Raw genomic sequence first — 14,956 nt, 5'->3', positions numbered from 1 at the left:
TACAGTTCTTAAATCTCAACCGTTGCCAAAAATCTAAAGTGACGACGCCACACTAAGATAAGACAATCCATCATCCCGCCATACATTCAGCCTCTCTCCACCACCTCCTCCTCCTCCCTCTCCTCTCCTCTCCTCTCCTCTCCTCTCCTCCTCCCCTCCTCTCCTCTCCTCTCCTCTCCTCTCCTCTCCTCTCCTCTCCTCTCCTCTCCTCACCTCCTGGCCAGGCCTCTGTCTCTGGCCCCCCTGCCGTGTTCCCTCCTCCAGCTGGAGGACGAGCTGGAGCTCAGCTGCAGGATCTCCTCCTCCTCCTCCTCCTCCTCCTCCTGCGTCTCCCCGTTTGTCCGCACCTCCTCGGGGTGTCCGTTGTGGAGGGGGCCTCCCTCCAGCTCCTCGCGAAGGGAGAGGAGCAGCACGTCGGGCTGCGTGCGGAAGAGAACTCGCCTGGGCGCCGGCAACGTCTGCTACAGACAGAGAGGTCACGGGGTCAGAGAGATGAACAGTGTAACATGCAACACCCTCACTACCCAGCCAGCTGACTTGGCCAGAACCCTCTAGGCCCGCGGTTCTCAATCCCGCTCCTGAGCCCCCCCAACTCCGGCTCTGCAGCTTTCTCATCATTCCTGACTGAACTCATCAGGGGTGTGTTCAGATAATCCAGAGCGTTTTAATCAGACCGATTTCAAACAGGTGTGCTCGGAGCAGGGATAGAGAGGAGATTCTCCGTACAGGACTCTCCTCAGGAGCGAGCTGGACTGTGTACCCCAGCTCTTGGCAATGGTTCTTTGCATGATAAAAAAAAGGTTCCATGTAGAACCTTAGTTTAGATTTTCACAGGATCCCATTCAGAGAACCGCTCTGGAGGGCGAAGCTCTTCGTCATGAGTGCAGAACTGGATCTATCAGCTCTGGGGGAGTTAGTGCTTTTGGCAGCCATGGCATGCAACATGCAATTTGAACCCTGGTGCCAACGGGCTGAAGACACGGCTGTGTATTTTTAACCCGGGCCGCCTAAAGGTACATTGTGTCACACGTTCTACTACTAGTGCCCGTTAAGGAGCTGAGGAGGCTCATATAAAAACCACGTTGCTAAACACGAACGACACGCTGAACACAGGAAGTGAAAAGGGTTTATCGACTCGACGGACCTCTGAGTGACAGCTGACTAAAAAGGACTCAAGAGTTGCGTAACACCTCACAGCCGTGTGATTTTCCTTTCATTTCATTAATAACTTGCCATTCTCAGACGTTACTACGAGTTCCCTCGAACTGGCACAGGGCACAATGAGCCGGGATGTCAAACATATTAGGGGCCGAATCCCGGTGCCTGGAAAAAGTGTTCCAATGCTTGCTGCTGCTGCTGCTTGCTGCTGGCCTCGCCATGCCTACAGCTGACAATATGCACATTTCCCTGGCAAAGCCCGACTGGAAAACAAAACAAGGATATGTTTGGGAGTTCTCGCTTACTCTCCGCAGATATTTATAGAGCTGCATTACAGAGTGTGCTTGTAATAATTATGCAATGGTGGGCAAGGACACCACACACACTCGGACACCACACACACTCGGACACCACACACACTCGGACACCACACACACTCGGACACCACACACACTCGGCTCGATGGCCTGATGATGAGGGGAGGGGGGGGGAGAGATTCACAGAGAGTGAGACGGCTGAGATCGTTTTTTCCCCCCATCGTGGTCTCATAACTTTCCTACACATGTAAAATGTCAGTGCTCCTGTAGATGAACCAGTCTGGTAGACCAAAACATTGCTGAGGTCAGGGGATGAGGCCTCACGTTGTAATTAAATGTTTATGTTTGGTGTAAGGCAAAAATAACTTTTGCCAATACAAATCACTTTTGTATTGACTGAGCAAAGCATGTGTCCACACCGCATGAGTAGAGTGAGTGTATACGATCAGGATCAGTGGTGTTGATCGGGGTCAGACGCAGGCTTACCTCTGGCTGGTGCCTGCTCTCTACATTGGCTTTCCTCTGGCTGGACGTGGACCTCTCGCTTGTCACTGCAGATCAAGTGAACACAAAGGGCAGGCAAGTTAGAAGGATCAGACAATACACTCCGACACAAAACAAAAAACAAATACTGGTCTTTAGTGTTTACTGGCTCATTGAGGAACTATTATTAGTCCATCAGACAGGAAGCTACTATTAGCTGGGTTTCCATCCAACGGCTTTATGTGAATTTGGACTATTCCAATAGGAAATCCTGAGTGGAAATGCTTGAAATTCCCATAAAATTCCCGATTCCCACAAAGTATAAAGCAACTACGGTTGATGGAAACATCATATTGCATTTTATTAGGCATTAGATCTAATTAAGCATTTCCATTCAAAGTTTTGAACCGACAGCTGTTCACTTGATTAGGAGAGTGTCTAGTCTCTAATTCACAGAACACAGCGAATGTAAATATGCACAGAATCGTATTTGTTTAAACCACATTTTCATAAATACACATCAAATATGCAGAGGAGTTGGATGGAAACCCAGCTCGTGAACTCATTCTCTAGGATAAGAGCTGCAGCCAACAGCGTAGCAGCAGTCATTTAGTTAAATGGAGCAGTAGCCCTTCAGGTCTAGAATGAGAACAAAACGCTCTGAAGCCCGTTATATGGCAGGCAGGAGCGCTCACAGATGATAATCTGGGTCATGGGGAAAGCGAGGCCGTGGTACATTACATCAGTGGATTACACATGACGGGCACAAGTCAATAGCGCTCAATGGCTGATGTGCATCTGGCATCCAGCGCTCCTGTGGTTTAAAGGTTACGAGGATGAGGGGGTTCATACATACCGGGAGAGCGGGGCGATGACGGGGAGAGGAGGTGACTCGAGCGCAGGCCCTCCCCAGCGGGCCTCATAAAACCATTCTAGAGAGAGGAAGAGAGAGAGAGACAGAAAGAATATCAATAAAAGAACCCGAGCTCTGAAGCCAGAGACACAACAAACGGACATCAAAAGGACGAGCAGGGACAAAGGCTGACTGTAGCGGCGCCTCACGTCCCCCGTGTCTGGGCCAAAAAGTTGCACTTGAACACATGCAGAGAAACACTACAGCCAACGGCCAACTAGCACGTATGTTCTGCCATATTTGTTTTTCAGCGGTGTCTCAGTGCAAAGGCGAGTTGCTTCTCTCCTTGGATACACAGGGAACGTGACAGAATTTGCATTCACAAACAGGAACGCCATGAACCATCTAACCTGACACGACACTTGTTTTTGAGATATCTGCATCATGTGTTGTTTACCAGTCATGTTCTTGCATAGTGTACTTTTCAACATGGACATTACAAAATGTTCACAAACAGCATATTTCTTTGACCGAGGGATATCAGACAATATTTCTACAATATTTCATCATCTAAACTCGTTGAACTGCCAATCAAGAGTTCTCTCTCTTACTCTGTCACCGACGGGCTCTGCTGCCTATTCAACATGCTCGATTGGCCAGAAAAGCTGCCAACGGGGATCTGACCACTGCCAACGGTGCGGGACACACCCCAGACAATAGGGCCCGCAGACGCCTACAGACGGCCCTAGCAGACATCGCCCCGACTGTGTGTCACCGGCTTAGATGATGTCCCCAGTCAAACCACTATGCAAAGCAGAGGGACGTGTCACAATGTGTCACTATGGAGCTGCGTCCGCTGCTGCTGACACAATCAATCACAATCAGGACGAACGCAACAGTGACACTCATCCATTATCTGTTCATAGTCAACACCATAGACATCTATATATGTCTATGGTCAACACCGTCAACCTGAAACAAATGAAGCCACAGGACACTTGGGAAGAGAAACAATCTTACTGCCATGACTGCATTTGGTGACATTTTCAGAGCCTTTAACCAAAAGCACAATAGTAACACCACCACTGTTAAATCCTGCATAGCATAAACTAGAACATTCCCTCCCTTACTAATGAAGGCATCATCAGCAACTGGATAACTGCATTAACTGTGCCGTGATAAGGAGCCACAGTCTTCACATCTGAACTATACAGACCTCTGCACAGAGTCTTCTTTCAAAAGCTAGCTCAACTGATGGGCCGGCTCCTTAAACTGTATTCAGACAGTCTAGACTAATCCGCCATGTCATTTAATTCTGCCTGCTTGTAAAATACACATAAAGTGAAGTTAAGCGCTAGCATGTGTGCCTGAGGAATCCGCACTTGTCGTGCTAGGCATACACGCAGACACACACACACACACACACACACACGAGATGAGATCTACAGCTTTGCTGCGGTGGAATGTACCTCACGGGCCTGACAGGGGTTGCGCCAGCCGCGTGATCTCGTGAGGTATTTATTTATATCCTAACAGAGCCGCGCGTACTGCTGGGCGCTGGCGCACTTTTCCACTCGGCCCTTTTTTCCAGTGACTAAGAGAGCGGGAGAGGGGGGAGAAAAGAAAAAGAAAAAAAAAAGAAAGAAAAGAGTTCTTCCCATTCAAAAACAGACCAAAAAAGAACAGAGGCCGAAGTGTGTGTAGAGCCTCCAATCTCCAAGGCAACAGGTGAAGACAGTGGTGGTATTGAGATCATGCCTTCACTCGAAAACACACTTCCTGGTCACTCAACTCAACTCAACGCGCATTCGCTATCCTATCTTTGTATACGACCATGAAAAGTCCTATGTGTCCTACACTCCATTACTGGTGTAGAATCTCCATTCCCACTCACTCCACTCCCAGTGGATTCAGAAGCTACAGAACAACCCCAAAGGCTCCACTCTACTTCTGCACGGCTTACCTGCAGGCCGCCGGTGGCCGTCTCCTGCTCCTGCAGGCTGACCGAACCGCGGGCCGGCGCTGGCCGAGCTGGGACCAGCGCTTCGGCCGGGACGAGCCTCTGAGGGGTGGTCTGGAAGGGTGGCTGGAGGGGGATGGCCGAGCGCAGGGGCTCCCGGAGCAAGGTGGCGGAGCCTGGGACTGCAGCGCTGGTGGTAGCCACGGCGACGGCGGCAGCGGCAGCAGCGGCAGCAGCAGGAGCGGCTTGGGCACCGGAGGTGGCATCTGGACCCTGAGAGGGGGCACTGGGTGCAGGAAGCACTGCTGAACAACAAAAACAAACATAGACCCGATAAGTTGGTTTACTAATCTACTAGTTAAGGCTGCACGTCATTCAATCACCACCAGGTCAAAGGCCATTGGTTCAACTCTCAGGGAGCAGAGATACTCACACCATGTATACCTTTCGTGTACTTTATTTTGTTTGTCTGAACCTTAAAATAACTTTTCTGTACTTATTCTGTACTTAAATATATTCAGGCTCTCCTTGCTCTAAGAGTCGCATCAGGTCACCTCAGTTTCTGATCTTTGTGATGTAACAGCCCTCCATGATCAAACTGCAGCACCTTCAGCAGGGCAATGGGGTAGACTGCAGGGGAAACTCTGATTTTAGATGCCAAGTGATCAAATTAAATGTTGACAACAAATCTGCTCAAATGATCCGTTGCAATGGAAAAGGGCTCTGCCCAAGTTTCCGAGAGAGGGCGAGCGAGTTCGGTGGGAACTGCCACCCGGAGGATTTTTTAAGCGTGTGGGGAACACATGGAAACGACGGATTAAAAAAAAAAAACGGAGGAAAAAGGTGACCTAATGACGATATTTATATTTATAAAAACTTCCATGGAAAGAAAAAAAAAAAAAAGATACACAACTACAACGTGACCACAAAGTAATCTATCCTCTCCGAAAATAATTCCAGAAGGGGTAGAGAGAGAGAATAGGGTTACAGGGTAAACCGGAAAAACAGGGTTTGTCATTCCGTGGAATGTGACCAGGCTTCGAGGAGGGGAGAATGAAAAGGAAGGTGGCGGGTCAGGAATTCCGCTGCCATGTGAGTTGTTTTCCAATAAGCCGGAACTTTCTCAAACACCGTCGGAGTTCTTAAAAGGTGAGACAGAGGTCTCCACTCTAATTAGACACACAAAGACCCTTTGAGTTTGGCTCTTGAATGGTGAATAAAAAGGAGTTTGGCCTGACCTTCCTTCTTGGAGAACGTGCGGGCCGAGTCTCCTAGGCGGATGAGCTCGGCGGTGGACTCCGACTCGTCTCCGTTCCACGAGTGCAGCGAGTGCTTGCTGGACTGGACGGCCGACCTGCAGAGGACACACACACACACACACACACACACACACACACACACAGTCATTACCCCGGCAAATGAAAGGATCCCTACATCCCCCCCCTATCCCATTTCCCCACTCATGACCTCACGGTCCTGGCATTGAAAGCATGCTCCCCGCTCCTTGCACGGGGCTGGTGGAGGGGCCGCTCGTTCAACTGTGGCCCCCTTTCATGTGTCCGTTTAGGCTGTGCACCTTTGGGGACGCGTACGAGGTGTGAATGGGCTTCCTCTTCCGTGATTTATGACTCAATATGAACTCATTCAGCCACTGGCTTTCAGAACACTTCACACTGGGACCTGGAGATAACGTGCCATAGAAAACACCACTGAGTCACTGCCGCAGGAGAGGAGAGGAGGAGGAGAAGAGAGGAGAGGAGGAGAGGAGAGGAGGTGCGTCTGTGTTTAACTTCTCCTCCATGCCTTGTGTGCCAGTAGTCTGAAGGTGACTACACTTGTGTTTCCCACCAGCTAAACCTGGCAGTTGGGCTCATCTGTTTCTAAAGGCCCCGTCACACCATAACGTTCTGGTCAACGTTCTCTGAACTTTCTAATCGTTCAATTTCGAGCGTTCTAGGGCGAGGTGGACACATCTGGCGTGTGACTTAACGAAAGAATAGCGTAGGACTGACGCATGACTACTAACGTGCGACTCACGCATGAGGAGCATGTAACCGCGACTTGTGACGTGTCACTTGTGCGCGACAAACGTGTGCTGACGTGTCTGCTACTAGTGCTGCTGCAAGTAAGAAGATGATAAATCCTGCTGAAAGTAAGAAGAATACAAAGCCTCTTTCACTAGCAATGTCTTCGGACGAAGATTTACTGTTATTATTACTGTGATTTACGAAATAACGGGCGTTATTCCTGGGGTTTTATGTTATTAAAATAAATGATTTAAATTTGACACTGAATTTGTGTTTCTCAATGTTTATTATTAGAAAACATCAACACATCCACACACATTGTCCATGTCACAAGAGTCTTCATATCATATCCATCTGCCATGGAACAGCACCAGCTATAACAGTGCTCAGCTATGTTCAAGTTCAGTACATCTACTTCATGCAGGGCTCAAGCAAGCATATATACCCTCCACTCCGCTTTTCGCTAGATTATGCAATGACCTTGTATGACATGATAGCATGGAATATGTAGATTTATAGTGCACAGAATAACGTTTGCAATGATGTAAGTTGCGTTTGTTGATCACGTATGGTTAATAACATATTAATTGTAGAAGGGACATGATAAAATCAAGATCTTCCCTTGGTGAAAAAACTTTCGCCGATATCTTTGTATGAGAGATGGGTTAGGTGCTCAAATTTCCCGGGATCAAAGAGGACGTTAGTAGGCATGTCCAAACTAAAAATCACGTCTCAGGATTGCTGCGCACATAAGTTATTTCGGGTGCATCAACTGTACTCAGTCTACCCTACCCACTACAATAGCCAAACGCGTGCAAAGTTAATAAAACGTTCCACTAAAGTTCTCCAGCGTTTAAATTAAACGTTGAAGAACGCTGGTCTCCATGAGAACTTTTGTGCATGTTCAAAAATGTATTTTCGGACCAGCGTTCTCCGCCGATCACCGACGATTACTGACGATTACAGCGTTCACCAGCTTTTACACAACGCTCTTCTGGTGCTATACCAGCGACCATGGACGTTTACCAACGTTTCCTCTAACTTCATAGAACGTTGACAAGAACGTCATGGTGTGACGGGGCCTTAAAGTCCTGTTATTCTCCCTATCTGATTGGATTGGCAGACAACATAAAAAAAAAAAAAACATATCTTTTTTTCATATTCTTTTATACATACCACCAGCTAGCTAACAAAAGCCTATATTTTAAACCCAAGTAATAATTACAAGTGCACTTAAAGTGCATTAGACAGTCCCTCCAGGATTTTTGCGATCTTGCGTTTTCACAAATGCAAGGATTTCCCCACAATTACAGGTTGCTGTTTTCTCTTATTACTGCAACATTTAGGGGGTGAAAAAAAGCAAAGTCATCAAATTTCTGCATCATCTGCCATCGCCACAGACAGGAACAACTGGAGCTGCAGGCTCCGCATGCTTGCTGAGTGTGCAGTTTTGGAAACAACACAAGTGTCCAACCCGCAACAAGCACTCAAAACAAGACGCGGTCCACAGGGACGCTCCCTTTGGCCAAGTGCGGTCCACCCCCCCACCCCACCCCCCTTATTTGGGAGTCACTGGACACAAACAGGACAATGGGGGCTGGGATTAATACAATTCTAGTTTCAATTAAGATTTTGGCTTCCATCAATTATGAAAACAAAATAATCAAGATAAAATGATTGTGCCGCATTCCATTTCGCAATGAGGCTCTCGTTTTTGTCTTGCGCAATAAATTCAGCGCGCCCCTTTCCTTTACAGCTGTGTGCTTTCGCCCCTCTCAGGCTGCGCCATGTTTAGTTCAGCTCCAGCCAAGATGACGGAAAAAGAGTGTTTGGTCAACAATAAAGGTAAAACTAATTCAGCGGTTTGGGACACACTTTGGTTTCAAGGGGTCAGATGAATAATGATCAATGAACAGTGTGTCCCTATATGCATTCATTCATGATTTAGTAGCGCCGCCGTTGACATTCCACACGGTTTACTCATGACGAAACATACCGTTACATTCATTAGCAAGCTAAAGATATTATAGTTTAGTGCTACAGGCCTAATCTAGTAAGTAAGTACTGTATTGATGATAACACTACCAATAACAAAGTAAACAAATAGTCTATTAAATAAATGGATTGAGGGTCCAGCATCACAGACTCATGTCTGACAATGTGACTCATGTCACCTCACTGCACCGCACCACTAAATGAGTAAATCGTGTTACATAATTCTGAGCACAATATTGGCCTAAATAATTGTGATTATGATTGGTCATCATAACTGAGCAGCCCTGTAGGACAGCCACACACACACACACACACACACACACACACACACACGGTGACGGCCGTTTGTGAGCTCTTGCCAGCAGGCAAACATACAGGCAAATGGTAACGACATAGACCAACATGTGGCTTTGTTACAAAATGCCAGGCCTACTTCTTCTTTTAACATTTCTGTCAGCAAAACAGAAAAGAAACAATGTGTTCCCCTTCCCTGATCTACATGAGGAAGCAGTCACTGAACAGAGCAGGTTCAAGGAAATAACTCATAGATAATGCTCCTGTGGTAGCAATTGAAGAATTTCCTGACAGACACTTTGCTGTATCCCAGGGAAACCATATGGCCCGCCCATACATACATACATACATACATATGCTCCATGACATCCTCTGCCTGTTTCCCTTCCCTACGGGCTGCCCAATCTGGGGCCTGCCGGCCGGCCAGCACCGGCATAAGTGCTCGGCAGGAAACCTCACCCTAACCTGCACGACACTTTCACCTCCTCAACAAGCCGGCAGGGATCAAATGGCAGGAAAGGAGGGAGGCTGGGAGGAGGAAGTCATTTGGAACATCTGATGTGTGGGGGGCGGGGGGGGTCATTGAGAGGGGAAAAGAGAGAGCGAGACAGAATGTTTAAGAGGGAGGAAATGAGAGAGTGTGTGTGTGTGTGTGTGTGTGTGTGTGTGTGAGAGAGAGAGCGAGACAGAATGTTTAATAGGGAGGAAATGATAGAGTGTGTGTGTGTGTGTGTGTGTGTGTGTGTGTGTGTGTGTGTGTGTGTGTGTGTGAGAGAGAGAGCGAGAGAACAAGAGAATGGCAGGTGCAAGAAACAGAAAGCCAATGGGCAGAGAGAGACAGAGACGTAGGAGAAAGGAGTGTGTAGGAGAAAGTAAAAGCCAGTGTGTGCATTACACTGCACACACACACACACACACACACACACACACACACACACACGTACGTACTGTGCACTGGAGGCCTGGGACATCTTCTCGTGCTCTTGCTCTCCTGGCTGCTGAGCCCCGGGACCCTTACTGTGGGCCTCTCCATTGGGCTGCATGTCTGCTTAGAGGAGAGAACAGAGGGGCAAAATGACTCAACCTTTCACTGAAAACAAACAAACAAAAACAACAACAACCACAAACACAAACAACCACCACCAGTGTCTCTTCTATCGCCAGAGCTCTGATGTAATCATCCACACACGGGCTCCAGTTGATAAGGGGGAATGACGCAAGGCTGAGTGTGCTGGCAACACAAACAGAGCCAGAGCCAGCACAACACAGACAGCTGACAGAAATGCAAACACTTCCAACTGAACACTCTGTACAAACAACTAATGGACACACACACATGTGAGAAATGTCCTTCATAGAAGTCTTTGGAAAACCTTCAAGCCAATCATGTTGTTGTTATTGATTCAGTAGTTATCATCAGCACCACACGGACTATTAAATGAACACAAAGACGCCTGCTGATATAATCAGTCTGAAGGGGGAACTGAGTAGGTCAATTGATTATTCTTTTTAAAGTGATCTCATCATCCTGGAAGAGTACGCCCCAATCACCCTCTGTGATCATGGTGATGACCTTTGTGTGTAGTGCAAATGCCACCGTTAGTCAGCAGTTCAAACAGTGATGAAGAGGTGTGGGTGGTGGGATAAAGATTAGTGCTGATCAGGACACTAAATGGGCCAGTGATTGCCGAATCGCACCCAGACTGCGGTCTTTAAATTGTCTCGTGTCCAATGAGCTGATGAGCTCACTCCAAAACAGACACAAGAGAGAGAGAGAGATAACTAATATTTAATGTTTAATAATTAACAATTAACCTGTCATATGTTTATATACCACATTCTTACCATCTATAACTTATTGTTTGTTTTTTATTTATGTTAATTGTGATTGTACATTTTATGTAAACATGTTTTGGCAACGTTGTATTGTATGCAGTCATGCCAATAAAGCCTTTTGAATTGAATTTAATTTAATTGAGAGAGAGAGAGACCCAAGCAAAATAAATTAGAACCCAACTCTGACAAGCATGAAGACACGAGACCCAATCTGTTTCCTACTATTCAAGCACAGCACAGCGCCGCCACTACAACCGACAGCAGCAGCAAGACATTAAAATACAAGACAGGAGGAACAGTCGTGTCCTGAAGCGCTTTCTGGCACCCCGCTATCAAAAGACTCAAACTCCAATACCAGCGTGAACAACAATAGAGAATAGAGAGGCCAAAAAGTGTGCTTCTAACTAGAACACTCAAAACAGGCGACCCCCACATGTTCACTGGAACAGAGCGTGACACCCTCCAGGACATGGAGTTGAAGGGCTCGCTTGTGTTGCCGTGGCAGCCAACCCCCCCACCCTATTCAGCGGCCCATCCCCATCCCTGCTCCGTGCTGCATAGGGTATTGATCCATGATTGGTGGAGATCCTGAACGCGTGCGCTCAGCAGTCACAGTCTTCTAATGGCTGAAGGATGAGTGCTTAAGAGTAGCCTCTTTGTGTGATGAGCAAATGCGGTACAGGCCTTAAGCAGTTACAGGACAGCAGTCACTTATCCTCATATAGCTCAGTGGTTAACAACTGTTACATGACCATCATCACGTCAAATGAGCCACACTGTTGCTCTCCCTGTTCAATCTTAAGAGGGTTTGGATATGGAAACGAGAACTAGCGGTTACCTCCGTTTTGCAGTTCCTCATCGTCGCTCAGCTGCTCTGTCAGGTACTCCAGCAGACCGTCGAATATTTCAAGCAGGTTTCTCACAGATTCCTGGTCACCCCGAGCAACGTTCTCACCTAGAGACAAAAAGAGACAAAATAAGGGAAGACAGACACAGCCCGGTCCAACCACAAGGGACGGGGGGGGGGGGGGGGGGGGCTACCTGCTGCCAAACTGGCACGACAAGAGTACAACAGATTCGTCACAGTTCGCTCCAAACATTTTGCAGCACAAAAGGACCTGTGTGCCCCTCTCACAAGGACGGAGTGTTTGATTTCACGCTTCCCCCCCCCCAGGGGAAAACCCCTCTGAATCGAGTGATAAATATTTGACAGGCAGGAAGAGATATGCTGTGTGAGCGTGCGCTAGTGTGTAGTGAACTGGGTTGACGGGGTTGCTCTCACCGGTGATGTGAGACAGACTGATGTGGAGGTAGTCCAAGGCCAGCGAGTCGATCACCGACTGCACGTTGTGGATGTCATCTTCTTGGCTTCTGGGGACAGCTATGTAATCTGGAGGCCAAAAGAAAAGAGGAAGGAAGAGGAGGGCGTTTTACGACAGTGGTCTTGTGAGCTTGCTCTCTGTTCAAGTCCCAGAGTAATGATCACCTGCTCAGGCTCTAAACAAGAAGAGCCTTGTTTTGGCAGGTCTGATACCTCCACTGTCACATTCCACACATTCTGTGACTGCCCTGGAGTATGGCATGTCTCTCTGCCAAGTGCAGGTGTGCCTAACTTGCAATTAAACACTTAAACACTCTTTCTACAGCAAAAGACTGCTTTGTTATTTGAAGAGCTGCTTTGAAAAGACAACACTGAAAAGAGAAGCACAGTGTCATCAAAGAACAAGAGATTTACCTGGAACTTTGTCACTCAAGATGGCTTCGTACAACGCGACGAAAACATTGGCGTCACAGTCCGTCAGTCTTTGTAGTCTCAAATTAATGTGGCACTTATAGAGGAGATCATTGGCTACTTCCATCCAATCTGTTTAATAAAATAATGAATTAATTAAAAGTGTCTATGATCTTTATAACAGGCATGCAATAACATCAGTAACACAGTCATTTGTTTAGGCAGTACAGTAGTTAAAATGTCCTTACTGTACACATCCAAAATATAGGGCAACCACAAATAGTTTTGGCAATATATCAGTACAGAAGCGCCAACCTTTCTGCCAATGGCGGGACGGAGTGTCCTGAAAAAGTTGTTGATGCCGTTTCTACGGTTACGACCCCAACCTTAAGCTAACTGACTTCACCAGCAACCTAGCTATATTTAGCAATGCTAGCCATCACCCGCGCCATAACAACTAACCCTCGAAAGCCAACTAGCAAGCAAATATACGAGATGTTTACCAAACATTTCAGCCTACGAAAATTAGCTGTGCTTCCATGTTAGTAAAACAGCTAACTTAATAACGTTACACATCTAGCTGTTACCGAAACACCAACCGTTAGTCATTAATGGTAAACATAAAGTCAGTTTACAAACTGATTATGATTATGCTTTGCTACTACATTTGTCTAGTGATCTATGAAATTTGTTACGACAAAAAAGTTATTGTTACGACAAATTTACATTTGACGACCGTCAAAACATCATGATAAATGGATATATTACACTACTAATGTGCGACCGTAATCAATTTGACATAAATACATGTTCACTATAGGAGTAAGGATATATTAGTCGGTCCGCTAGCTGACTGGCCAAGGCGACTGACGCCGCTTGAGTAACATTAGTTGGGGTTAACTTACAACATCAGGCAAGCCAGCAAAAGCCTGAGAACAAGGTAAATTAGTCAACTTGCTAACCATGAATATTAGCCTGTAGCTCGCTAGCGATTCAGTTGAACTTTGGCATTCACGTTAGAGACTTTACACATAAGCCGATTGTGTAATTTTTTTTCACCATCAACCTGAGTAATGTCCTGAATGCAGTAACATTAGACAGACATTACAATAGTAAACTTGCTATAAACATTGCTGATGTTAACCGGCCTGCCTAGAGGAAGTAACGTTAACTAACTAATGTTAGCATAGCCAGCCGGTTTTGGCCATTCCGCTAACAACATAATCAGCAGACTAATTTAAAGGACAACACTGTTAAACTGACTTAACGATACACACTGTCCCCAATGATGCCACAGAGAAAAGGAAAACAAAACTTTAACATAAGTGGTAAGGTGCAGTCATAGTTTTACTAAACATATAGCTAACATTAGCCATCCGCTGGCTAAGCATTGCTACGTAAGCTACAACTGGGTTTCCATTACAACCACTAACCTCGCTCCTCGGTTCCCATGAATGTGTTACGCCAGTTAGCCACTCGACTGGCTAGTTCGTAAACAAGGCGACAATTTGTCAAAAACCTTCTTTAATTAACAGCTTCTCGTCTAAGTTGCTGTGTTCAACCACTTCCCAACATCTAAGGTATGCAAGACAATGATACTATTTCACCACAGGGTGGCTGTGTCTGCTGTCTTTCCCTCACATCGTTTGTAGGATGCTGAGACGTTTAAAACAGGGTAGAATGCTGATTGGACAACAAACTGATACGCTACTTCCGGAAATACTGTACTCAAAGCCAAATTTCTGTAAAGTTCTAAAGTGATGCAGCTTAAAGGTAGCCTAATTTTATTTTTTCATAAATACAGTTATTCTTACACTAGACCGCAACACCGCAAATATACAGCATAAGTCTAGCGTTCAATAAAGTATTTTGATGACGTCTGACGGCCAAACTACTTCCATTTTGTCTTGGAAGGAGACACATAAGAAAATAGGTCCTCACAGAACAGACCTCTGAAAAGCAGAGGTGCAGCCTACGGCTGTGCTGTCACCGAAGCTAGCTAGTTGGTTTGAAATGCATTTAGAAGAAAAAAACAGTATAATACACATCGAGTATCTATCAAAAAATGCAGATAAAAAGATACAATTGCGACCAAATAAAAAAATATATTTTGAGGTAGAAGAATAGTGGCCTAAATACAACCACAGGCAAACTCAATCATTGCACAACATTTGTTCCTGCCTAAGTGATGATCTCTTTAGATTTTGAATAATTTAACGGCCTCAAAGCAACTTTGAGAAAAAGTTGTCTTCAAAGCGAAATGTGAATACCTCTCTTTTATGTAAATATATGCCTAATAAG

General features: G+C 46.2%; 1 protein-coding gene across 1 annotated transcript in view; it reads right to left on the bottom strand.

Moving 5' to 3' along the window:
- Positions 1-14,316, bottom strand: part of LOC105900190 (centrosomal protein of 95 kDa) — a 24,144-nt gene extending 9,828 nt beyond the window's left edge. The window contains exons 1-10 of the mRNA XM_042703840.1: positions 14,089-14,316; positions 12,659-12,787; positions 12,206-12,313; positions 11,762-11,878; positions 10,036-10,135; positions 6,010-6,125; positions 4,775-5,076; positions 2,815-2,890; positions 1,878-2,026; positions 214-461 (exon numbers count right to left, since the gene is read on the bottom strand). Coding sequence (XP_042559774.1) covers positions 214-461; positions 1,878-2,026; positions 2,815-2,890; positions 4,775-5,076; positions 6,010-6,125; positions 10,036-10,135; positions 11,762-11,878; positions 12,206-12,313; positions 12,659-12,787; positions 14,089-14,107 — 1,364 coding nt within the window. The 5' untranslated portion in view covers positions 14,108-14,316. The remainder of the gene's footprint in view (positions 1-213; positions 462-1,877; positions 2,027-2,814; positions 2,891-4,774; positions 5,077-6,009; positions 6,126-10,035; positions 10,136-11,761; positions 11,879-12,205; positions 12,314-12,658; positions 12,788-14,088) is intronic.
- Between the last annotated feature and the right edge of the window lie 640 nt (positions 14,317-14,956).

The sequence above is a fragment of the Clupea harengus genome, chromosome 26 (assembly GCF_900700415.2).
Source record: "Clupea harengus chromosome 26, Ch_v2.0.2, whole genome shotgun sequence".
In the NCBI taxonomy this organism is placed as follows: domain Eukaryota; kingdom Metazoa; phylum Chordata; class Actinopteri; order Clupeiformes; family Clupeidae; genus Clupea; species Clupea harengus.
Note: the sequence above shows the minus strand (reverse complement) of the source record. Positions and strands in the feature narration are given on the sequence as shown.